The sequence below is a fragment of the Pseudophryne corroboree genome, chromosome 9 (genome assembly GCF_028390025.1).
Source record: "Pseudophryne corroboree isolate aPseCor3 chromosome 9, aPseCor3.hap2, whole genome shotgun sequence".
NCBI classification, from domain to species: Eukaryota; Metazoa; Chordata; class Amphibia; order Anura; family Myobatrachidae; genus Pseudophryne; species Pseudophryne corroboree.
This window is the reverse complement of record NC_086452.1, coordinates 340,738,836-340,761,578: the sequence shown is the minus strand read 5'-3', so window position 1 is coordinate 340,761,578 and position 22,743 is coordinate 340,738,836. Positions and strand designations below refer to the sequence as shown.

Genomic DNA, 22,743 nt, shown 5'->3' with positions numbered 1-22,743 from the left:
CAATGGTCGAGTCAGGAGACTTCCCTACACATAAATATTCTGGACCTAAGGGCCATTTACAATGCCCTAAGTCAAGCAGAACCCCTGCTTCAAAACCAGCCAGTGCTGATTCAGTCAGACAACATCACGGCTGTCGCCCATGTAAACCGACAAGGCGGCACAAGAAGCAGGATGGCGTTGGCAGAAGCCACAAGGATTCTCCGATGGGCGGAGAATCACGTGCTAACACTGTCAGCAGTGTTCATTCCGGGTGTGGAAAACTGGGAAGCAGACTTCCTCAGCAGGCACGACCTCCACCCGGGAGAGTGGGGACTTCATCCAGAAGTCTTCACGCAGATTGTAAACCGTTGGGAACGGCCACAGGTGGACATGATGGCGTCCCGCCTCAACAAAAAGCTAAAAAAGTATTGCGCCAGGTCAAGAGACCCTCAGGCGATAGCTGTGGACGCACTAGTGACACCGTGGGTGTACCAGTCGGTTTATGTGTTCCCTCCTCTTCCTCTCATACCCAAGGTACTGAGGATAGTAAGTAAGAGAGGAGTAAGAACTATACTCTTAGTCCCGATTGGCCAAGAAGAACTTGGTACCCAGAACTACAAGAAATGATCTCGCAGGATCCATGGCCTCTGTCTCTCAGACAGGACCTGTTAATGCAGGGGCCCTGTCTGTTCCAAGACTTACCGCGGCTGCGTTTGAAGGCTTGGCGGTTGAACGTCGGATCCTAACGGAAAAGGGCGTTCCAGATGAAGTGATTCCTACGCTGTTAAAGGCTAGGATAGACGCTGCCTGAAGTTCAGACGTTGTAAAGGGAGTGCTGCATATTCAGCCCCCTTTTGTGCCTCCAGTGGCACCTTGGGATCTCAACGTAGTGTTGGATTTCCTAAAATCACATTGGTTTTAGCCACTTCAGACCGTGTCGTTGACGTATCTCACGTGGAAGGTAGTCATGCTGTTGGCCTTGGCCTCAGCTAGGCGTGTGTCAGAATTGGCGGCTTTGTCCTGTAAAAGCCCATATCTGATTTTCCATATGGACAGGGCAGAATTGAGGACTCGTCCCCAATTTCTCCCAAAGGTGGTATCAGCGTTTCATTTGAACCAACCTATTGTGGTGCCTGCGGCTACTCGGGACTTGGAGGATTCCAAGTTGCTGGACGTAGTCCGGGCCCTGAAAATCTATGTTTCCAGGACGGCTAGAGTCAGAAAAACTGACTCGCTGTTTATCCTGCATGCACCCAACAAGCTGGGTGCTCCTGCTTCTAAGCAGACTATTGCTCGCTGGATCTGTAGCACGATTCAACTTACACATTCTGCGGCTGGACTGCCGCATCCTAAATCAGTAAAAGCCCATTCCACAAGGAAGGGGGCTATTCTTGGGCGGCTGCCCGAGGGGTCTCGGCTTTACAACTTTGCCGAGCTGCTACTTGGTCGGGATCAAACACTTTTGCAAAATTCTACAAGTTTGATACCCTGGCTGAGGAGGACCTTGAGTTTGCTCATTCGGTGCTGCAGAGTCATCCGCACTCCCCCGCCCATTTGGGAGCTTTGGTATTATCCCAATGGTCCTTACGGAGTACCCAGCATCCACTAGGACATCAGAGAAAATAAGAATTTACTCACCGGTAATTCTATTTCTCGTAGTCCGTAGTGGATGCTGGGAGCCCGTCCCAAGTGCGGACTTTCTGCAATACTTGTGTATAGTTATTGCTTAACTATAGGGTTATTGTTCTGAGCCATCTGTTGAATGAGGCTCAGTTGTTGTTCATACTGTTAACTGGGTATAGTTATCACAAGTTGTACGGTGTGATTGGTGTGGCTGGTATGAGTCTTACCCTGGATTCCAAATCCTTTCCTAGTAATGTCAGCTCTTCCGGGCACAGTTTCCCTAACTGAGGTCTGGAGGAGGGGCATAGAGGGAGGAGCCAGTGCACACCAGATGTAGTACCTAATCTTTCTTTTAAGAGTGCCTAGTCTCCTGCGGAGCCCGTCTATTCCCCATGGTCCTTACGGAGTACCCAGAATCCACTACGGACTACGAGAAATAGAATTACTGGTGAGTAAATTCTTATTTTAGCATTTTGAGCTACTGTGAGCTCAAACTCGTCCAGTGTGTATGGGCTAGCAATGAGCGCTGATGCATGCTCCCGCATCATCGCTGTCGTCTGTCGGGCTGAAGCACTTTCCACAGTCTCCTACTGTGGAAACTAAGTGCTTCACCCCCCCCCCCCCCCCTCCCCCCCCCACCGAACATCGCTGGCACAGGGAAAATATCTCAGTGTGTATGCACTTTAAGTCAAGAGGTCTGAGCTAACCCAAATGGGGCTATTTGTGGCGATTTGAACAAAGGTGTATGTGGACATGTGTTGGTTTTAGTGCGGCTATCTACTGTTGGACAACTGCTTCTCTTGTAATAATTATCCCCATTAGTGCAAATGTAAAAATTAAGATATCCTTTATTGGTGGTGCCCACTGTTGGGGTCATTATTGAAGAGGAAGTGTTGCCAATTAGTGCCATCTAGTTAAAAAAAAAAAACGATACATCCTGCATGTTACCTGATTGCCGAGATCCTCTAGGATAACTTTAGCCTTGGTCACTAAAATGTTCTGGCTGTGGATTGTATTTAGGGTCGGATTCAGAGGCAGACGCAGTTTGCATCGCTGCTGTGTCTTTGGATGCAACATCAGATCACACGACGGCTACAGTTATTGCCCATCTAAGTAAATCTAAGCTTAACGGGCAATGGAATACAACTGCCTGGCCTCGGAACACCTTCAAAACAGGGATGTGCTCCCATTTTGAAGAGCCAGGGCCGTAACTAGGTGTGTGCCAATGTTGCCTTGCCCACAGCGCAAATGCACTGAAAGAGCACCATCTGGCAGCACATCCCTCACCCGCACAGCTGCTATATCCAGTCCGACTCACTCCCGCCAGCGCCGCCGCTGCTGCAATGGACTCGGGAGCGCTTCCGCAGCCTCCAGCTCCCGGGACATGAGTGTCCACCTCTGGATGCCAGATCACCACTCCCTGCAACTCGGGAGAGACGTGCTGACATCAGACGTCTCTTACTCTGCCCTTCGCCCTGCCCTGCACCGCGAGGAGCTGCTAGCTGGGGGAGGAGGAGAAGGACTCAGGCAGGAAGGAGAAGAGGAGAGGCCTGCCAGCTGGTCACAGGAAAGTATAATACACACATGCACTCTCTCTCTCTCTCATGTGCAAAAAGGGGGACTCTGCTGCCTAATATGTAAAAAGGGAACTCTGCCTGCTTCATGTGTAAAAAGGGGACTCTGCCTGCTTCATGTGTAAAAAGGGGACTATGCCTGCTTCATGTGTAAAAAGGGGGACTCTGCTGCTGTAATGTGTAAAAAAGGGGGACTCTGCCAGCCTAATGTGAAAACAGGGGGACTCTGCCATCCTAATGTGTAAAAAAAGGGGACTCTGCCTGCCTAAGGTGTAAAAAAAGGGGGACTCTGCTGCCATAATGTGTAAAAGGGAGCTCTGTACCACCCCCCTTCCCCATGAAGCCATGCCCCTATATTTCTTTACAGCGCGCACTGGCCCTGTTTTGTATATGGGGGTGGGGCCTTGATGCTGTTTCTTGCACACAGCGCTAAAATGTCTAGTTACGGCACTGTGAAAAGCTGTCATCCTTCCCCGTCCGTTAACAGTGCTGCGTCTTGGAGCTGTGAGCGATCTCGCAGCTGGAGACCTACACATGTGCAGATCTCTTAATATCGATGTAGTACACAAACCGTTGAGTTGCAGTAGAACACTGAATCAGGCCCTTAGCATGACTGACAGCTGTTTCTGCCCCCTGCTTCCGGTTAGCAGCCCTAGAGCTATCAATCACCACTGCCCAGAAGCAAAAGCTATCTCCTTGTGTGATGCAGATGACATTCAGATGCAGCATAACCCACCAGGAGAAGGTTCCTAAACACCCTGCAAAAGTAATTATTGACGCTGCGTGAGAGATTATCCTATTCCCCTATTGCTACAAATACAGCTTGGCAACAAACTGACAAAAATTACTCTCTAAAAAGAGAAGCCCAGAAATTGTGATAAACCACACACTAGGAATATGTTTGGATGATTATTTTTTTACTTACAGAGCCTCTTTTAATGTGTACAATGTAAACAGTGATTAAACAGTGTTATGTCCTTTTTCCAGCTGAACTGTAATGAAATGGCTTTATAAATGTATTACCAAGAACAATGCCATTGGTAATCATTCAAAATCAAGGTGCTCCAGCATTTCCTGCTTCTTTTTCTTTTCCATCCAAATAAATACATAGTATTTTAGATTTTATATTACATTTTTTAAAACAAAAATGACTTTCACATTGAGTCAGTTTAAATGTCAGTTGAGCTTTCAAACCAGAGATCAAATACCAGAGTCATGTGATCCTGACAAAGTCTTATCAATAAAGCCTTGGTTGTGCAGATTGAGAATGGAATCTGCGATTATCCGCGCTGTCCTCTTCTGGTATCCTCCAGAGGTGACCATCAGGATAGGGATTGAGCGGCTTCTGGCGATGCGGAACACAATCTCATCCCTCTTTATAATTCCCTAATCATAAAAGCACAATATAAGGAGGTCATGTTCTATACAAACAATCAACGGTATCCGGACCCCAGGTCGACAACAAAAAGGTCGACACACCTTAGGTCAACGCCAATTGGTCGACACACCTTAGGTCGACATGGACAAAAGGTCGACAGGAACAAGGTCGACATGGAAAAAGGTCGACATGAGTTTTTCACAATTTTTTTCTTTGTTGGAACCTTTTCATACTTAACGATCCACGTGGACTACGATTGGAACGGTAATCTGTGCCGAGCGGAGCGGAGCGAAGGCACCATGCCCGAAGCATGGCGAGCGAAGTGAGCCATGCGAGGGGACGCGGTGCACTAATTGGGGTTCCCGGTCACTCTACGAAGAAAACGACACCCAAAAAAACATAAAAAACTCATGTCGACCTTTTTCCATGTCGACCTTGTTCCTGTCGACCTTTTGTCCATGTCTACATTTTGTCCATGTCGACCTAAGGTGTGTCGACCAATTGGCGTTGACATAAGGTGTGTCGACCTTTTTGTTGTCGACCTGGAGTCCCAGACCCCAATCAACAGAGTATCAGGCTTACAGGTTATTGACTACTGCAGTGTCGGTTCTAGCTACTTGGAATGTATTTTAACATTTTCAAAAATTAAGGGGCTAATTAAGACCTGTTCGCTCGCTAGGGTTTTTTTGCAGTCTTGCATTCGCATAGTCGCCGCCCATAGGGGAGTGTATTCTCGCTTTGCAAGTGTGCGAACGCATGGGTAGCAGAGATGTACAAACAGATTTTGTGCAGTCTTTTAGTAGCCCCGGACGTACTCAGCCGCTGCGAACACTTCAACCTGTCTGGGACTGAAATTGACGTCATGAACCCTCCCTGCAAACGCATGGACACGCCTGCGTTTTTCCAACCAGTCCCAGAAAAAGGTCAGTTGCCACAAACAAACGGCTTCTTCCTGTCAATCTCCTTGCGAACGCCCGTACGAACGGATCCTTCGCACAAACCCGTTGCTGAGTGGCGATCCACTTTGTACTCGTGCGGCGCGCCTGCACATTGCGGTGCATACGCATGCGCAGTTTAGACCTAATCGCCTGCTGTACGAAAACACAGCCTAGCGATCAGGTCTGAATTAGCCTCTAAGTTGTTTGATCTGCTGATACACAACTCCGTGTCAATGTCAGTATAATATACAAGTGTACATTATGGGTTTGATTTACAGTTGGGAGAACAGTAACAATGGAGCAAATAAGCATCATGTTACAGTGCATGTGGGGCAGATTTAAAATTTGGAAAAAAGGTTTATCCTGCACCGGCCTGATTAAATATATGAAAGATGATAATACTTGGGCCAAAATTGGACAATATTACTAGGTATTAATTATTCCGATCTGTCCCTGTGGCGGTGCGCCCAGAGTCAAAGAGAAGGTAAATACAACAAAAAAAGAGAAAGTATGACCCTTGTTTGGGCGCACTCTTATTGTATCTTAGTGTCTACTGATGAGTGATGTGTCTAAGATATGATATAGTCTTTATTTCTACTCTTAAAATAAATGGGGACTAAGCAAAAACAAAGCTTAATAGTAAAGTTGGATATGAATGAATATTGACATACCAACAAAGGCAAAAGAGAGAGAAAGAAAGGGCTGTACTATCGGTGCACATGAGGAGGATTAGATCTGGTTATCACATCCACCTGTTTTAATTATAAAATTTAACTTTTATTAATATATGCTTAAAATTGGTGCGAAATTAATTACACACAAACTAGGAGTATAGGCGAAACATAGAGGTTAAAATATGACAAAAACAAAACATGAAAGTGCGATGAGATATAATAAAGGTGATTAAAGATTAAAAAATGTGTCCGCGTGTTTACTCTAATGTCTGAGTAAGTATAATATATTAATCCTTAGTTGTATCATTAATTGTTTTATTTGTTCAGTCAGTAAACGATTTCTAAAGGAGGCATTGGAAGATGTAAATGAAACGAATGTAGGTGATATACTGTCGGATATATGACACACTGTTCTTATGCTTAGGTGTATATACTGTTATTATCCCAAGAAGGAGGACGCCTTCTTTATTAGGGACTTATAACACCTTAAGATTGTCCAGAATCAGCCTAAGTGTACTGACGGGTTGAGTATGAACAAAATATCCTTATCCGTATGACACTCTGTTACAATAACCACCTTCTATATTGGAGGCTGATGACACCTTAGAGCCGTTCGAATTCAATTCAGATATGCTGAAATGCAGTTAAATAAAATTTAGATAATTATATTGTTGGGTGTGTGACATGTTGTTGTGATGTCTGTATATTCTCACTGTTCATATAATTTAGGATATTAGAGTGTACACACTATTATTATCCCTAGAAGGAAAACACCTTCTTCATCAGGGACTGGTGACACCTTTAAGTTAATCGGAATCAATTCATATATATTGGAACCTTCATCATAGTGTATTGTCAGGTTGAATCTGGGTAACACAATATCATATATTTGATCTATTGTGACGTGCTGGTGTACACACTATTACTGTCCTTAGAAGGAAGGCGCCTTCAATATTTATGGACTGGTGACACCTCCCCAGAACTCAGTTCGCTCCCTTATCGGGTTCCTAATTATCTGCACTGTAGTTGTATTTAGTAGCAGATAAATATATAGTGATCAGTTCCGATATTCTGATGTTCAGAGTGTTTCTACCATTTCAGGGAAAGACACCTCTATTATTAAACGACAATGATATCTTTCTGAATAGTTGTATGTATTGACCGATAAATTATATGTCACCACCCAACATCTCACTAAATTATAATACAAAAAGTGTATTGTGGCTTATATAGACCACATGACTGCAGTGCATACTTTCTGAATTACTTGGAATGTTGAGGTTAGAAAAAAGGGAAATTATCTCTATATTCAGCTCAACTGTGTCCTTGGTGTTTTCATGTATTTATTACAGAGTGTGGTCTGAAACATTTATTGCAGTGATTAGTGTTAGATTATATCACAGGCGTTTCATAACATTCATTATCTTTTTTCAACTCAATATAATTGCCTATTATTCCATATATCGTTTCAAAAAATCTATTAACTGGTGCAGTGTTACTGGTTATCTCACTGGTGACTGCAGTTCTTAGTGGTTCTCTAATAATACTAGTGCAAAGCAGCTGATAGAGGATTAATAACCACTAAGAACTGCAGTCACCAGTGAGATAACCAGTAACACTGCACCAGTTAATAGATTTTTTGAAACGATATATGGAATAATAGGCAATTATATTGAGTTGAAAAAAGATAATGAATGTTATGAAACGCCTGTGATATAATCTAACACTAATCACTGCAATAAATGTTTCAGACCACACTCTGTAATAAATACATGAAAACACCAAGGACACAGTTGAGCTGAATATAGAGATAATTTCCCTTTTTTCTAACCTCAACATTCCAAGTAATTCAGAAAGTATGCACTGCAGTCATGTGGTCTATATAAGCCACAATACACTTTTTGTATTATAATTTAGTGAGATGTTGGGTGGTGACATATAATTTATCGGTCAATACATACAACTATTCAGAAAGATATCATTGTCGTTTAATAATAGAGGTGTCTTTCCCTGAAATGGTAGAAACACTCTGAACATCAGAATATCGGAACTGATCACTATATATTTATCTGCTACTAAATACAACTACAGTGCAGATAATTAGGAACCCGATAAGGGAGCGAACTGAGTTCTGGGGAGGTGTCACCAGTCCATAAATATTGAAGGCGCCTTCCTTCTAAGGACAGTAATAGTGTGTACACCAGCACGTCACAATAGATCAAATATATGATATTGTGTTACCCAGATTCAACCTGACAATACACTATGATGAAGGTTCCAATATATATGAATTGATTCCGATTAACTTAAAGGTGTCACCAGTCCCTGATGAAGAAGGTGTTTTCCTTCTAGGGATAATAATAGTGTGTACACTCTAATATCCTAAATTATATGAACAGTGAGAATATACAGACATCACAACAACATGTCACACACCCAACATTATAATTATCTAAATTTTATTTAACTGCATTTCAGCATATCTGAATTGAATTCGAACGGCTCTAAGGTGTCATCAGCCTCCAATATAGAAGGTGGTTATTGTAACAGAGTGTCATACGGATAAGGATATTTTGTTCATACTCAACCCGTCAGTACACTTAGGCTGATTCTGGACAATCTTAAGGTGTTATAAGTCCCTAATAAAGAAGGCGTCCTCCTTCTTGGGATAATAACAGTATATACACCTAAGCATAAGAACAGTGTGTCATATATCCGACAGTATATCACCTACATTCGTTTCATTTACATCTTCCAATGCCTCCTTTAGAAATCGTTTACTGACTGAACAAATAAAACAATTAATGATACAACTAAGGATTCATATATTATACTTACTCAGACATAAGAGTAAACACGCGGACACATTTTTTAATCTTTAATCACCTTTATTATATCTCATCGCACTTTCATGTTTTGTTTTTGTCATATTTTAACCTCCATGTTTCGCCTATACTCCTAGTTTGTGTGTAATTAATTTCGCACCAATTTTAAGCATATATTAATAAAAGTTAAATTTTATAATTAAAACAGGTGGATGTGATAACCAGATCTAATCCTCCTCATGTGCACCGATAGTACAGCCCTTTCTTTCTCTCTCTTTTGCATTTACCACAGCTGTAGTTGGTAGCACCCCCATAATGAATGATAATTATCAATAACGTAATTGGGGTCCTTCTCTTGGAGCCTTGACTCCGAGTCTATATATAAGAAATTGTGTGTGTGCAGATACAACATCGTCTTCCATACCAACAAAGGAAAAGATCAATTCCTGAAAAAATGGAATGTACAGATCTTAATTATGCTTTGATAAATGCATATAGGAAGATATTTACATGCCATGCTGCTTTCGTCTGCCAAAGATCTGTACAAACTGTGTTTGTATTGATAAAGCCCTAAATAGGGTTGATTTCGTGAGAGGGAGAACCCACAGACTGAAATCTGACCCTGATGATTTACCCACCCAGTAACCCCCAATGTTTATCCCTTACCAGCAGATGAACCCGCCCAGCGTGAGGCGACCAAGCAGGCTCATTTACCCAGATCCCGCCCCCAGCCACAGTCATTGGTTGCTAGTAAATGGAGGGGGCTTTAAATACCCAGGAACTCAGTATACATAAGCTGCTCTCAATGGAAGTGAACAAGCCCGTGACCGGGTGAAACGCATTTTCCCTTTTCCCTGCCTACCTGAAGACTTCATGGGTGATATTTAATACTTACCTGTATTATTGAACTGGTTTTGATGCTCCAGCTTAAATAATCACTATTGTAGTGAGATTTTTTGAACATTGCTACTGCGGGTGGTATTCATGTGACCGCCGGTCAGCTGACCGACAGTCAAATGACCTCCTCCACCAGCCCGAGGGCTCACTATCCCGATGGTCGGCATGCCGACCAACAGGGACTATATCCACTCGTGGGTGTCCACGACACCCATAGAGTGGGAATAGAACCTGTGGCGACCGTAGGTCGCCACTGAGCCCGCAGAGTGGCGAGCGCAGCAAACCCGCAAGGGGCTTGCTGCACTCGCCCCTCCCCGCCGGGGTCCCGGCGTCGGTATGCTGCCAGGATCCCGGCGTCGGTAAGCTGACCGTCGGTCACCTGACCGCCGGTCAGCAGTACTACACCCGCTACTGCTGACGCTCTTAGGGGTACTATATCCCGGTACAATCACTCCTTGAATCAATAGGGACAGGTAGAGGGGGGTCCCGCATTCCTGCAGGTACCTCACCTACCTTAATACCACAGGGTGATATTTAACTATTACTTGCTTTATATTACCAGTTCTGATGCTCCAGCTAAAATACTCATTGATGCAGTAAAAAAAAATTTGGCTCTGTGATTGCTGGCGCTCCCAGGTGCACTTTATAACTGTACAATCACTCATTGAATCAATAGGGACAGGTGGAGTGTGGTCTCACAGTTAAGTCTGTCTTAGGTATCTCAAACTGTGTTTTTTCAATTCTATATAGTCCTGTGTACATCACGCTTGTCTGACAATTGTATGTGGTTTTGAATATATAGATTGGTACAACTGAATAGGTTCCTTATGCTCCAGTTAATTACTTATCGTTTCTAAAAAAGAATTATTATGATTATTACTACTGGCGCTCCTATGTGATGTGTATCATATAACCTGATAATCACTCACTAAATGCAATAAGGACAGGCGGTGGTGTGTGGTCTCGCATCAGGTCCACCGTAGGTACTGTGCTTACACGTCCTCAGGAGGTCTTCATTCACCTCATTCTTCCTGTTAGATTTTATTTACAGTACAGAAATGTTGGGCTATTATTAACATCATAATACTTATCAGAAAATCAAGAATGGTACAAACAGATGTATACAAAGCCAATGTTGCATCCAGTACTATATTTGACTCTCAAAGGGACCAATAGGGACCCCACATTTTAGTGGACCTATTATCAACTGTTACTCTTCTTCATTGTTTTTCCCATTCTTTTCTTCCTTCTGTGAACTCTCATCCACGATTCTGGGGAGCGTGTCCCCCCTGGAGACACATCTCTTCCGTCTAACGAGGACAGCAGATTCACTCATACAAGATCTATCACCATTCTTCTTCCCCATTTTTTCCATTATCCCTCTCTCCGGAGAAAACAATCCCTCCTTCCGGTGCACTCTCATTAGTGGCACAGGGTAAGTCTTCCTACGACCATACCCCTACGCCCATGCCCAATCTCGTCCGATCTTGGAAACGGAGGTGGGCTAGGTCAGTACCTAGACGGGCGACCGCTAGGGAATACCCAGTGAAGTAGGAAGACCACATTCCCTGTGGGATAACACTAACAGCAGGATCACCACTTACACTTATTCTCACTATTTCTAGTAATTAGATCCCACCCCTGTCTTACCCTTTGCATTTTATCCAAGACAGGGGTAAATCATCAGGGTCAGATTTCAGTCTGTGGGTTCTCCCTCTCGCAAAATCAACCCTATTTAGGGCTTTGTCAATACAAACACAGTTTGTACAGATCTTTGGCAGACGGAAGCAGCATGGCATGTAGATATCTTCCTATATGCATTTATCAAAGCATAATTAAGATCTTAACATTCCATTTTTTCAGGAATTGATCTTTTCCTTTGTTGGTATGTCAATATTCATTCATATCCAACTTTACTATTAAGCTTTGTTTTTGCTTAGTCCCCATTTATTTTAAGAGTAGAAATAAAGACTATATCATATCTTAGACACATCACTCATCAGTAGACACTAAGATACAATAAGAGTGCGCCCAAACAAGAGTCATACTTTCTCTTTTTTTGTCAGATTTAAAATTTGCAGAGGGATTTAGATTTGGAAGAATTGTGTCCTGGCTCAAATCTAAAGCTGTCCAGTAATTGTGGGCTACATGCAAAATTCATGCTGCATGTATAAGCAGCCAGTATTTGCTCTGGCAATTATGAATACAACTCTCCATTCACAGATGCTACAAGTGAAGTCGTTTCCCGCTCATTATTAACTGAAGCTATAAATGAAGTTAAGGGTCTGCATGTATGAGGAAAAAAAAAGATATTATGATAATAAAAGTAGGTTTGATGTGATATGACAGTTTTATGGTTTCCATTATGCAACTTCTCAAGTTTTTTTGTCAACCCACAACACTAGTTATAGAATGCTGTTACAGGATAAAAACGGGCATAGACCTTGAAATGCAGACAATATAGCAGGTGCCCATGTGCGAATAAAGTATTGAATGCCCCCAGACTGTTTCAGGTTTGTATATTACCCTTATTGACATATGTAATAGAAAAGCAAATATTGAAACACAGGTTTGCAATTATTCCAGGTTCCTGTTTGATCCATTGCTTCCTGAGCAGCCATTCCTCCAAATAATGTGTTTAGGACACTGAGACTGGTTCAGTGTTGCATATAAGTCTATTGTAGAATTACAGATGTGTCCTCATATATCTTTGCTGCAGTCACACCAAACAGCCCCTCTTGGCACGCCAGCTCCTCTGAGACTCTGCTAGCGTCGGGCATCTTTTTGCTGTGCTGATTCATTTTATATGTGACACTTGTATATCTGTGTGCGGCTGAGTCTCTGAATCTGCATACAAAATGCTGCGATACAGTGTCCGTGTCTTTTTTTCCATAGTAAGTGCTGTTGTGTTTCATATACAGACTCAGCCGCACACAGATTTACAAGTACCACATATCAAATTAATCAGGACAGTCTCCTGGTGCGTCCTAATCACATTGCATTGTGACTTAGGGCCTGATTTATGTTTGTAAGTAAAGCAAATTATCAAGCAACTGCGCAAAGTCATGTTGTACTGCAGGTGGGGAAGATGTAACATGTGCAGAGAAACTTGGAATATGTTCAAATTGAAATCTAAATTGCAGTGTAAAAAAAAAGCTGTCTAACATTTGTGGGCTGCATGCAAAAGCAGCAAGTATTTACCCTGCACAGAAAACATATAACCCACCCAAATTTAAATATCTCTACACATGTTTCAAAACCTGCAACATGGTATTGCCCAGTTGCTTGATAATTTGCTTTACTTACAAACATGAATTAGGCCCTTAGACACATTTTCGGCAATATAAGAGGCCCATCGCTAGCAGAGTTGCACAGCACCTGTCAGCTCACTCGAGCCAGGCATCTCCCGCTGCGTGGCGTATTGAAGCTAGATGTATGAGGACATATCTGTATGTATCAGAGTTGTACATATCTCAGCCACATTTCCACTTGTGGCTGAGTGGGTGTAACTGGAAAGCAATGGGGCGCTTTCAGGGAACGTAGGTGGAATTGTGAGCTATTCAGAGATGAGCATATGGAGAAAACCTTCTGGTTTCAGATCATGATGAAGACCACTTTCACAAGCGGATGGATAGGGGCACTGCGTGCCTGCATAGATGCAGCTGATTTACAGTACATCCGATTCTGAACCAGCTCCACTCTGTCTACCTGCTCCATCTACTTTCACCACAGCCCACAACTGTTCTGAAAGTTACGATAAATAACTTCATGTACTGTGTCCTTGTTCAGCTTAGCATCTATTAGTGGCAAACTCAACTTATTTGCTGCGCATGGGTGTGCACTCGCACTGTGTGCACACCCGCTGTCCATATGATTACATAGTGAGTATGCTCCCGTGAACCAGCTACAACTAATCGCAATTGCAATGCAGGTCACTCGTGGGCTCCATTCACGGGTAAGATGACAGCAGCCATATCTGTATAACAGGTTTCTTAAAACACTTTTTAGCCATTGGAAATCTCTGATTTATAAGCCCCGTACATCAGGGATGGATTGGAGCAATTATCCAATCCCCCAGCGCCGTGGTTTGGGAATTAGGAATATCCAGCATGTTGAATTTGCAGATCCCAAACAAAAAATGATAGGGATCAACAAATCGGGAACTTTTAACATGCATATTCCCTGATGGATCAAAGATCATCAACAGAGATTTTGCTCAGCGGATTGGGGAATCACTATCTGATATATGGTCCACATTAGAATGTTTATTTCTCTTACGTCCTAGAGGATGCTGGGGACTCCGTAAGGACCATGGGGATAGACGGGCTCCGCAGGAGACATGGGCACTTTAAGAAAGACTTTAGGTATGGGTGTGCACTGGCTCCTCCCTCTATGCCAATCCTTCAGACCTCAGTTTACTACTATGCCCAGAGGAGACTGGGTGCATTACAGGGAGCGCTCCTGAGTTTCCTGTCAGAAAGTATATTTGTTAGGTTTTTTATTTTCAGGGAGCCTGCTGGCAACAGACTCCCTGCATCGAGGGACTGAGGGGAGAGAAACAGACCTACTTTAATGCTAGGCTCTGTTTCTTAGGCTACTGGACACCATTAGCTCCAGAGGGATCTGTACGCAGGTCTCACCCTCGCCGTCTGTCCCAGAGCCGCGCCGCCGTCCTCAACGCAGAGCCGGAAGATAGAAGCCGGGTGAGTATGAGAAGAAAAGAAGACTTCAGAGGCGGCAGAAGACTTCATGATCTTCACTGAGGTAACGCATAGCAGTAAAGCTGTGCGCCACTGCTCCCATACACCTCACACACGGCAGTCACTGTAAGGGTGTAGGGCGCAGGGGGGTGGGGGTGCGCCCTGGGCAGCATATGAGCCTCTCTTTGGCAAAAATATATATATACAGCTGGGCACTGTATATATAAAGAGCCCCCGCCAATTTTTTAGTATATTTGAGCGGGACAGAAGCCCGCCGCCGAGGGGGCGGGGCTTCTCCCTCAGCACTCACCAGCGCCATTTTCTCCACAGCACAGCGCTGAGAGGAAACTCCCCGGACTCTCCCCTGCTTATTCCACGGTGAAAGAGGGTTTTAAAGAAGGGGGGGGGCACATAATTTGGCGCATATATATATATATATATATATATATATATAAACAGCGCTACTGGGTAAACATATATTTATTATGTTTTTTCCTGGGTCATATAGCGCTGGGTGTGTGCTGGCATACTCTCTCTCTGTCTCTCCAAAGGGCCTTGTGAGGGAACTGTCTTCAGATAAGAGGATTCCCTGAGTGTGTGGTGTGTCGGTACGCGTGTGTCGACATGTCTGAGGTAGAAGGCTCGCCTAGGGAGGAGGGGGAGCAAATGAATGTGGTGTCTCCATCGACAACGCCGACACCTGACTGGATAGATATGTGGAATGTTTTAAGTGCTAATGTAAATTTATTGCACAAAAGATTAGACAAAGCTGAAGCTAGGGAACAGCCAGGGAGTCAACCCATGTCTGTCCCTATGTCGCAGGGACCTTCGGGGTCTCAAAAGCGCCCACTATCCCAAATAGTAGACACAGATACCGACACGGACTCTGACTCCAGTGTCGACTACGATGATGCAAAGTTACAGCCAAAAGTGGCTAAATGTATTCGATATATGATTATTGCAATAAAAGATGTTTTGCATATCACAGAGGAACCCCTTGTCCCTGACACGAGGGTACACATGTATAAGGGAAAGAAACCTGAGGTAACCTTTTCCCCCTCACATGAGTTTAACGAATTATGTGAAAAAGCTTGGGAATCTCCAGACAAAAAACTGCAGATTCCCAAAAGGATTCTTATGGCGAATCCTTTCCCGCCAACGGACAGGATACGGTGGGAATCCTCCCCCGTAGGGTAGACAAAGCATTGACACGCTTATCCAAAAAGGTAGCGCTGCCATCCCAAGATACGGCTACCCTCAGGGATCCTGCTGACCGCAAGCAGGAGGTTACCTTGAAGTCCATTTACACACATTCTGGTACCTTACTCAGACCGGCAATTGCGTCGTCCTGGGGTTGTAGCGCTGTAGCAGCATGGACAGATACCTTATCAGCGGAAATTGAGACCCTAGATAAGGATACCATTTTATTGACCCTAGGGCATATAAAAGATGCTGTCTTATATATGAGAGATGCTCAAAGAGACATTAGTCTACTGGGTTCTAGAATCAACGCTATGTCGATTTCTGCTAGACGAGTCCTATGGACCCGGTAATGGACAGGTGATGCCGACTCAAAGAGGCATATGGAGGTTTTACCTTACAAGGGTGAGGAATTGTTTGGGGAAGGTCTCTCGGACCTGGTCTCCACAGCTACAGCTGGTAAATCAAATTTTTTTGCCTTATATTTCCTCACAGCCTAAGAAAGCGCCACATTATCAAATGCAGTCCTTTCGATCACAAAGAAACAAGAAAGTACGAGGCACGTCCTTTCTTGCCAGAGGTAGGGGCAGAGGAAAAAAGCTGCACAACACAGCTAGTTCCCAGGAAAAGAAGTCCTCCCCGGCCTCTACAAAATCCACCGCATGACGCTGGGGCTCCGCTAAAGGAGTCCGCCCCAGTGGGGGCACGTCTTCGAGTTTTCAGCCACATCTGGGTTCACTCACAGGTGGATCCCTGGGCAATGGAAATTGTTTCTCAGGGTTACAAGCTGGAATTTGAAGAGGTGCCTCCTCGCCGGTTTTTCAAATCGGCCCTACCAGCTTCTCCCCCGGAAAGGGAGATAGTGTTAAATGCAATTCACAAATTGTATCTTCAACAGGTGGTGGTCAAGGTTCCCCTGCTTCAACAAGGGAGGGGATATTACTCAACCCTGTTTGTAGTCCCGAAACCGGACGGTTCGGTCAGACCCATTTTAAATTTAAAATCCCTGAACCTATACTTGAAAAGGTTCAAGTTCAAGATGGAATCGCTAAGAGCGGTCATCGCCAGCCTGGAAGGGGGGGATTTTATGGTATCTCTGGACATAAAGGATGCATACCTTCATGTTCCCATTTATCCACCTCATCAGGCGTACCTGAGATTTGCGGTACAGGATAGTCATTACCAATTTCAGATGTTGCCGTTTGGGCTTTCCACGGCCCCGAGGATTTTCACCAAGGTAATGGCGGAAATGATGGTGCTCCTGCGCAAGCAAGGTGTCACAATTATCCCGTACTTGGACGATCTCCTCATAAAAGCGAGATCAAGAGAGCAGTTGCTGAACAGCGTCTCACTTTCACTGAAGGTGTTACAGCAACACGGCTGGATTCTCAATATCCCGAAGTCGCAGTTGGTTCCTACGACTCGTCTGACCTTCTTGGGCATGATTCTGGATACAGACCAGAAAAGGGTTTATCTTCCGATAGAAAAAGCTCAGGAACTCATGACTCTGGTCAGGAACCTATTGAAGCCAAAACAGGTGTCAGTGCATCACTGCACTCGAGTCCTGGGAAAGATGGTGGCATCATACGAAGCCATTCCCTTCGGCAGGTTCCATGCGAGGACTTTCCAATGGGACCTACTGGACAAGTGGTCCGGGTCACATCTACAAATTCATCAGTTGATCACCCTATCCCCCAGAGCCAGGGTATCTCTCCTGTGGTGGCTGCAGAGTGCTCACCTTCTAGAAGGCCGCAGGTTCGGCATTCAGGACTGGATCCTGGTGACCACGGACGCGAGCCTCCGAGGGTGGGGAGCAGTCACACAGGGAAGAAACTTCCAAGGTCTTTGGTCAAGTCAAGAGACTTGTCTTCACATCAACATCCTGGAACTGAGGGCCATATACAACGCCCTACGTCAAGCGGAGACCTTACTTCGCGACCAACCAGTTCTGATCCAGTCAGACAACATCACCGCAGTGGCTCATGTAAACCGCCAAGGCGGCACAAGGTTTTAGAGTGGCAATGGCGGAAGCCACCAGGATTCTTCGCTGGGCGGAAAATTATGTAAGCGCACTGTCAGCAGTGTTCATTCCGGGAGTGGACAACTGGGAAGCAGACTTCCTCAGCAGACACGATCTGCATCCAGGAGAGTGGGGACTTCATCAGGAAGTCTTCGCACAGATTGCAAGTCAGTGGGGACTGCCCCAGATAGACATGATGGCGTCCCGCCTCAACAAAAAGCTACAGAGGGGGGAGTGGGGGCGTGGCCTGGAGCCGGACCAAGGTGGCAGCACGGACGAGGAGCTCCTCGGCTGCATTCATCTTTTCATCCCCATACCTCTCCCCCCGTGCCTCTCCCCCCTCCTAATTCCGTCCCCTCTCTTCTGTGACCCCTGCCTGCCGCTGGACTACGGCCGCGGAGTCGGGGAGCCGGTATACTGGCTCCTGCGGATTGCGGCCTGTCCGATACGCGGAGGCCGGGGCCTCGATTCCTGACTGGCGGTGCCGGAAGTCCGTAGAGGCCCTCCCCGCGGCTTCTACCGAGGGACTGCGCTCGGCACCCCTTGCCTGGACCCTTACCCCGAGCCCCGCTGAGCCTCTTTGCGCCCGAGGAGGCCTGGGGACCTGACCGGACTCGGCCGCACAAGCTCCGTACACCCGGCGGTGGCGGCCATCTTCCCCCCTCGTGTGCCGGAGGGCGCTGCGGGAGACGCACGACCCGGCCGCCACCTCTACACTTCCGACGAGGGACAGGGGCCTCTCTCCTGCTGCAATCCAGACGGGGGACAGCAGCTGCTCTCCTGCAACCCTCCAGACGCTGCTTCCTGGAGGACTTGCTTGTGACACTGGAGGGAACATCAGCCTGCTCTCCCTGTGCCCGTGGTCTGGTGCCGGATCCGTGGGCCCTCAGTGTGATAACGGCCCGTCAGGTAATTTGACCGGACCCCCATCCCGTGTGAAGCCTTTTCCTGGTGGGCGCAGCTCACTCTGCCCCCCTGACCGCCTGTGACTCCATATTACACCCAGGCCCGGGCCCCTGGATTGCTGGGCCCCTTGCTGCGCCCCTCTGGCGCCTACAGTCAGGCCTCTATAGGAGACCAGGGCCCTCTCCCTGGCTACACACAGCTCCACGAGGCCCTGCACCACCTTGCTCCCCCCACCCCCTGTGGGCCCTCCGGTAGAGCCGGGCCTAGGCCCCCCCGCCTCTGCTGTCTGGTCGTGGTGTGACCCCGGCCACTGGCTAGTCCGTGTCCGGGCCCCATTTGCACCAGAGGGCTTTGCCCTATACTCTTCCTGACGGCCTAGCCTCTCCATGGGACCGTGGGGACCCTCGCCTCTGCCGGAGCCCCCCTGGCCCTGGGCCACCTGCCTTGCTAGGCGAGCTACGCCGTGATGTCTCCCTAGAGCTCCTGCCTCACCCCCCCTGGCCCTGAGCTCTGCTGCCGGAGCGCCTCCTCTACTTCACACCCTCCTCATCACCCTCCTTCTTATATATTCACGATGCCCAGGGGCAGCAAAAAGTCACAGGGCTCCGACCTCACACCATTTCTCACCAAAAAGAGCACCCCAGCCATACTCAGGCCCAATGCTCCGGACCCTCCCCAGGGTTCCTCCGACTCTGAGGCCGATGGCGATGACCTCACGCCCCTTACCAGAAGAGACTTCCTCTCCCTCCTCAAGGAGGTGCGGGATGTTAAAACCTCCGTCCAGGCTCTTCACTCCCTGAAATCCGACATTGCCGACATCGGCTCCAGGACGGACCACCTTGAACGCCGGATGGAAGAGGTGGTGACGTTCCAGCAAACGGTTGAGACCGACTTTCACCAACTCCGCCAAGATGTCGCCCAATTGAGGGAGGAGCATGAGGATCAAGACAATAGGGCGATGAGAAACAACCTGAGGATTCGGGGCATCCCTGAAGAGGTCGAGGCGGCTCACCTTAACCTCTACCTTAAGCGCCTTTTTGCCCTTCTATTGCCTGACACCCCTGAAGAACACCTCCTCCTGGACCGAGCACACCGAGCCCTCCGCCCTCGCTCCCAGGACTCCTCTCAACCCAGAGATGTCATTATCAGACTACATTACTTTACTGCAAAGGAGGCTATTATGAGGGAGGCCCGACGGATGGGCTCTGTGACTTTCCAGAATGTCCCCCTGCAGATCTTCCAGGATCTCTCCCACCGCTCACCCTCGCCAAAAGTAAAGCCCATCACTTCCCTGCTTACCCGTCACAATGTGAAATACCGATGGGGCTTCCCTTTTCGTATCCTGGTGTGGCATCAGGGGAAGCTGCTTACAGCCAGGAATCTCCCCGAGGCTCAAGCTCTCCTATCCAAGCTGGGCATCCACAACACTGAACAAGAGGTTTCTGCTCAACGCCCTCCACCGCGGACACAACGAACCCCACCTCAGCCTCCTCGATCGGAATGGTTACCGATCCCAACGTCAGCAGCCTCGACGATTCCACCTCCAGTTCCCTGATGGACTTCCAGCTTCCTGAGTTATTGTCTTTCTGTAATTGTTTCGACCTTCCCTGGTCGACCCCCCTACCCGGGGAGTAGTTTCACTTTTGTTCTCATACATCTTGCTCTCCCGAACCCTTAGATCAGAGGTTCTCAAACTCGGTCCTCGGGAGCCCACACAGTGCATGTTTTGCAGGTAACCCAGCAGGTGCACAGGTGTATTAATTACTCACTGACACATTTTAAAAGGTCCACAGGTGGAGCTAATTATTTCACTTGCGATTCTGTGAGACCTGCAAAACATGCACTGTGTGGGCCCCCAAGGAACGAGTTTGAGAACCTCTGCCTTAGATGGTTCTTAACTGTTTGATTGTTATCTCTTACTACAATGTTGACATGTTTATTTGCCCCTATGTTGCGTAATGCTAAACTGCTTCCTTTCTTTCTTGTCTTGTTCTCCTTTCGATTCCTTGCTCCTCTCTTCTTCTCTTTTTGGAGTTGGCGCTCCATCTGTCCCTCTTCCTCGCTTTCTTTCCAGTTTTCTCCCCCAGGCTCCCCCAGGGGTGGTGGGCCTCCTGGCTGTGGCTATGCGGTTGGTAATCCACCCCCCGGACTCCATCCCGCGCCCCCTTAGGTCCTTGAGCCCTCTTGCTGACCTAGGTGCCCCCCAGGCACCTGGTATCCCTTCCCCCTGTCAGCACTACTGGTCCTGGCCCCTACTGCCGGACGACCACCTACCTTCCTCCCCCTTCCGGTCTCCTTCCCTTCTTCCCCCTCTCACACCAAAGTGTCTCTTGTTTCTTCTCTTCCTTTGCCCTCTTTCTTTCTCTTTCCTCTACTCTTTATGCTCTACGCTTCATCTTCTCTGCCTACCTCTTTGTGGCTTGCCCATGGGTCTCCGAGTTCTGTCCTTTAATGTGAAGGGCCTGAACAGCCCCCAGAAGCGAGGTAAGCTCTTTGACTCCCTTAAACCTCACAAGGGCGACCTGGTCTTCCTCCAGGAGACCCACTTCCTCCACGGCTCCCACCCCGCCCTGCGCTGCAAACCATATCCTGACTCCTTCCATGCCTGTGATCACTCTGCCAAAAAACGCGGGGTCGCGATTTTGCTCGCCCGCCACCTCACATTTGAGCTTCTGGACTCCCACGCCGATAAAGAGGGCAGGTTTCTTATCTTAGTGGGGAAACTTAATAACAAACTTTGCACCCTCGCCAACATTTATGCCCCTAACCAGCAGCAGGACTCATTCTTTACAAAATTGGACACCCTCCTTACCCAAGTCCGGCAAGGCGACCTTATTCTTGCTGGGGACTTTAATTCGGTACTGAATCCGAAATTAGACCGTTCTCCTACCCCTCCTACTACCTCCCCATCAGACTCTCGTCACTCCCGATCCCTCCTCCGCCTCATGCGATCCCAGCTTCTCTACGACTCCTGGAGGATAAAAGACCCCCTCTGCTCGGGACTATACCTTTTATTCTGCCCTTCACAATTCTTACTCCCGCATTGATATGATCCTGCTCAGCCTCGATTTCGCCCTGAACCTTCGCGCTGCCCACATACATCCCCTGATCTGGTCTGACCACGCCCCTATCTCTTGTGATCTCTCAGGACTGCTCTCCCGCCCTCGCCCCATGACTTGGCGCCTTAATGACTCCCTACTCCATAGCCCGGAAATAAGCTCCCAACTTCGGGACACGATTTCCGACTACTTTGCCTTAACCGACTCCCCTGATATTTCGAGGCCCACTCTCTGGCTGGCACACAAGGCAGACCCAACATATGACGTCCTCCGATCCGGCGGTCTTGTCTGAACTCCGTATGGTTAAGGCGGAACTTAATCTCCTTCTCTCCAGACGGGTGGCCAAACGTCTTAAATGGCTTCGCCAGTCTTTCTATGAGAAGGGAGATAAAGCAGACAAGATCCTGGCGGCACGACTCCGCTCCACGAGAGCCAAAACCAATATTATCTCCATCCGGAACTCTCTTAATCAGCTTGTTCATGATCCCAACGCCATCAGAGCTGCCTTTCAATCCTACTACGCTGATCTCTATAACCTCCCACCCCCCCTGCTTGGCTCTCCCTCCCCACCCCACCCTGACCTGGTCTCTCACTTTCTCTCAGCGGCCAACCTACCCCAGCTCCCCCAGGACGCCATGGACCATCTCAACAGTGAGATCTCGATGGAGGAAATTGCACAGACTATACTCATGCAAAAAATTGGTAAATCTCCAGGCCCGGACGGGTTCACGGCTCTCTACTACAAAAGATTCTCCGATCTCCTGTCCCCCCACCTCCACTCCCTGTTTAATAGGATTGTCCATGGCGACCCCTTCCCACCTGAGATGCTGGAGGCTAGAATAGTGGTGATCCCCAAGGAGGGCAAGGACCCCCTCAATTGTGCCAGCTACCGACCAATATCCCTCCTGAACCTGGACTTGAAAATTTTTGGCAAAATACTAGCCAACCGCCTTAACCCGTACCTCCCTGC

At 47.1% G+C, this 22,743-nt stretch overlaps 1 protein-coding gene across 3 annotated transcripts in view; it reads right to left on the bottom strand.

Annotated features, from left to right (window-relative positions):
• Positions 1–2,242: 2,242 nt before the first annotated feature.
• Positions 2,243–22,743, bottom strand: part of HDAC11 (histone deacetylase 11) — a 205,995-nt gene continuing 185,494 nt past the window's right edge. For all 3 annotated transcript variants that reach the window (XM_063940609.1, XM_063940608.1, XM_063940610.1), the window contains one exon: positions 2,243–4,562. In XM_063940609.1, coding sequence (XP_063796679.1) covers positions 4,377–4,562 — 186 coding nt within the window. In that variant the 3' untranslated portion in view covers positions 2,243–4,376. The remainder of the gene's footprint in view (positions 4,563–22,743) is intronic.